The sequence below is a fragment of the Citrus clementina genome, unplaced genomic scaffold (assembly GCF_000493195.1).
Source record: "Citrus clementina cultivar Clemenules unplaced genomic scaffold, Citrus_clementina_v1.0 scaffold_1, whole genome shotgun sequence".
NCBI classification, from domain to species: domain Eukaryota; kingdom Viridiplantae; phylum Streptophyta; class Magnoliopsida; order Sapindales; family Rutaceae; genus Citrus; species Citrus x clementina.
Genome location: NW_006263303.1, coordinates 21847395 through 21851496, shown reverse-complemented (window position 1 = coordinate 21851496; position 4102 = coordinate 21847395). Strand labels below are relative to the sequence as shown.

General features: G+C 36.4%; 1 protein-coding gene across 1 annotated transcript; it reads right to left on the bottom strand.

Annotated features, from left to right (window-relative positions):
- Window positions 1-1539: 1539 nt before the first annotated feature.
- Window positions 1540-3690, bottom strand: LOC112095750. Its single transcript, XM_024177873.1, has one exon. The coding sequence runs from the start codon at window positions 3688-3690 to the stop codon at window positions 1540-1542; it is 2151 nt and encodes a 716-aa protein (XP_024033641.1).
- Between the last annotated feature and the right edge of the window lie 412 nt (window positions 3691-4102).

Sequence of the window (4102 nt, the reverse complement as noted above, 5' to 3'; positions counted from 1 at the left end):
CTAATTTTTCATAGTTTTAATTTGGGGACGCCAATAAAAACTCTGTCCTGCTGAATCCAAAACTGTCCTCACATTTTCAACTCCACTCGTTATCTTGGCTCCCCATTTAATCAAATTAGGTTTTGGTCTTAAGTCGATGAATCTCTCCCATGCGCATATTTGAACTAAATGAAATGATGAAAGTCTTATAGTCATTGCAAAATGGGTATCTGGGTAAGATAAAAAATGATATTTTTTAATGGACGAGTTTATAAACTGAATGACATATGATTTGTGTTCCCATTTGATTATTTTTGTGTATTCAAATTGAAAACTTGCAGCTCAAGCCTTTAGAACTGAGGTTCTTCCTTGTTATATACGCGCGCGCATGTGTGTATGTTCTAATTTAGGATCCTGAGTTTGTTAAAGTCTGGAAAAGCTATTAAACCATGTGGTTTAATAGTGTAATGACAATGAAAATTATTAAACCATTGATTTAATAGTGTAATGGCATTATACTGTTAAATTGCATGGTTTAATAATTTTTCCAAACTTTAATAGAATCCAAGATGTGGACTACATACACACATTTTACTAAGCATCCCAGACTTTGCCAAATTCAAAATCTTGAATTAGATCATTTTTATATTAATTATTATTTTGGGCGTATTTGTATCATGTATTCTCTTTTTTTAATTTTGTAGCTTTAGGGATAATGTTGATATTGTAAATGACAATTTAATCCTACAATGCTGCTCAAGTCAACTTCTGAATCAACAAATTAACCGCACCCTTTTTCAGGTGATTTGACACTCATTTTGTCACCTCTTAGTGTATCCCAGTTATCCTCTATTTTGAACTTCTGAATCATCACCTTATCCCCATGTAAATCCGGAGACTAGTAATTAGTTACGCTATCCTATAATTATTATTATTTTCTTAAGCTGCTATGTTCATCATCGTAAAATCTTGGCAAAATAAATATTATTGAAAGTAATAACATCGACTTCTATATTTGCGATATTTAATACATTGTCTGCTTAGAAATCATGTAATTATTATGGCATGGATCATAAATCTGACAGGGAACCAAATTTACTCCCGAAATTTGAAGAAAATATTCTTCCACATTTTGATTATAAGGGGAGTTGAATTTGACGTACTAGAATCAGCTACACCTCTTGTGTAAGATAAATTTTTGTTAAAAAAATGTGAAAAAAAAATCATTAAATGAATGCACTCCCAATACCATATAGCATTTTCTATTTCAATTGAAAAAGCAATACCTAATTTTATTCTTGAAGGAATTTGCTCCAGAGCTCTAGACTCCCAAAGCTCATTTGCACTAGGGCTCTAAATCCCCAAAGCTCGCTAGCTGCAGAGTTATAGACCACAAAAGCTCACTTGAAGTCATTGATACATATTTGTACGGTTTAAAAAAAGATTGTCATAAACTCTATTCTCTTTCAAATGATAATTAGAACAAGAATTTTAGCTGAAGTGCTAGAACTTAAACAATTTCATGTATCATGTTAAACACGAGTTTATTCAAATCGATGCTTAGCCTGGCCTTTTATAACCAAATCTTGCTGCTTTTAGCTCTTCAACGATCCTCTCAAGCCTGCTAACCCAAGCTTCAAGATCCTCCGGTACTTCACTAGCATAGTTCTCACCATTTCCTTCTGTTACATGGTCCCTCGCTCTACTCTTTACATCTTCCGTATCCGTCACTGAGACAGCATCAGTAGATTCATTCTGCATAACAATTTCCCTTGTGTTTTGGATATCATTATGTTTTTCACTGAACTTCAGTGATTCCTTAATAGCCAGGTTATCTTCCTCAGCTGAATCCCTTTTGACTAAATTAGATTTGGGAGGAAAGCCGGGAGGAACAGGAGAATTATTTGCTTCTTTCATTAGTCTTAGACTCAATGGTAATATTTGTGAATGGAAACCAATAGAAGCAGATGCATCGCTGAGTTCCTTCTTGATATTTAAAGTCAGTAAAGGTGAATTTTCCAGGCCCTTGCAAGAAAAACTAGCATGAATTAAGGAACCATCTCTTTCCTTCATTTTGTCCAATCTTCTAGGCTTTGCATTAACCGTTGTGATGAAGTTCCTTCTCTTTGTTGTTTTTGATCTCTTTGCTGTTATCTTAGGCCACGAGAATCTATCAATTTTCTTCATTGTTTGTACTCTCTCCAGCATCCTCCTAGAACCTACAAAACTTCTTTTCACTCTTTTTGATCTCTTTGGATTTATCTCAGAAGTACTGAAAATATGCAGCCGAGGCAGAACAGCCCTACTCGCAACTTGTAGACGCGACAACGATTGCTTCCACCAGTCTAAGTATCGAGTTGTAACATCAGCTTCATAAAGCCTTGAAGGGACATACAGTTTTGCATAACTAATCGGCTTACAGTAATCACTCCATGCTACACACGGTGTCTTGTTGGCTCGGTCAACCAAAGCTGGAAGGTCTTGGTCCATTCCGAATTGCATTGCTACTCGATGTGGATGGTATTGCTCTACGCAATCAAGACCAACTAGCTCAGAAACCCTCAAGATCTGAGTCAATGACCATAATTCTTGAGACAAACCAGCATCAATAGCAACCCACATTTCCCTTTCTCCATAAAACTCGGGCAGCTTCCAGTTTCTTAAAATTTTGGCATAGGGACGCCAATCAAAATTCTCTTTGGCTGAATCCAAAACTCTCCTCACATTCTCAAATCTACTCATTTTATTGTGCCACTGGGCAAATCTTGGCTCACCACTGTTGATCAAATTAGGCTTTGGTCTCAAGTCAATAAACTTCTCCCAAGCCCAAATTTGGACTAACTGAAACGGTGACCGTAGAGTAACTGATAGCTTATTGTCATCATCCTCCCAATGGTCTATCTCAATCGAAACAACAATATTTTCTTTCAACAAATTCAAATCTCTATAAATGCTAGCAAGAAGAGCGGGCGCAACTGCAATTCTAGTCCCTCTAGCCAAATGAACAGCAAGTGGAAAAATATATTTGACCACTAGACAAAAGGAGGATGGAAAAACATACCTTGACAACCACAAGGCAAGAAATGCTTCGTGTTCAATTTTGCTTCCGCTGTCCATGAATTCATTCATCCACGCGCTGTGTTCTGCCTTCCCATGTGTACTCCTATCGAGTTTCTTTCTCACTTGGTTCAACTTCTCTTCTATTTCCTTCAACTCATCGGTTTGGAGAGGCCTAAAAACAGGGGAACCCAACACAAAGTACCCTGGAATCATCATATCCTCTAATGTAATAGTTGCTTCACCCCATGGGAAAATGAAACTTTTGGTCTCGGGACACCATTTCTCCGCAAGACCAAGAACCAAATCATTGTTTTTCCGGATTGCATACTTGGAGTTCAGGATGGCTTCATGTATGCCAGCTTTCTTCCACGTAGATTCATGCAAAGCTGCCATCTTGCCAACCCATGCTTGCCACTTTCTTTGGGGTAACCTCCATCCATGAAATTTCACATCTAAAGGCCTGTTTCTAGGCGCAAAAGTTTTTGGTATTGTGTTAAGACAATGAGAAGGAAGCTCAAAGACTGGCCCATGAATAGAGTTTATGTTGTGTTTGAGAAAATGGGCTACTCTCTTTGTAGGGTTTCCACCACCAGTTAATGAAACCATCATCTCTTCTCTCACTTCAAAACCATCATCTGCTGATTCCTCCATTGTTTTAAAATCAAGAACAATGCTTTAGAATAAATGGATTTCTGAGTTTTCTCACTTTTGTGTTTCCACCTCTGCTTGGTCTCTGACAAAGCTTTGGGCGGTAGCAGTCTATTGGCTGTGTTGTAGTATGTTCAGAGAGTGTAGACACCGACCTATTTTTGCAAGTTCTTAAAATGGTGAATTTTTAAAAACAAATTAAAAGGGTGAATTTTCTATTAAAAACAAAACAGTGAGTGTGTTACAACAAATTACTCCACCTATTATTTGATAAACTTTTTTTTTAGGATTCCATTTTAACATTATTTATTAAGGTTTTCAAATTTCATGTTACATTTTTAAAGTTCTTGAAAAAGGTAAAATATTTTACACAATTTAGAAATTTTTTAATGAAAAATTTTGAATGTATGACAAG

What these genes read in the sequence shown, in the direction of transcription:
- LOC112095750 (XM_024177873.1), bottom strand. Translation starts at nt 3,690, where the DNA reads ATGGAGGAATCAGCAGATGATGGTTTTGAAGTGAGAGAAGAGATGATG.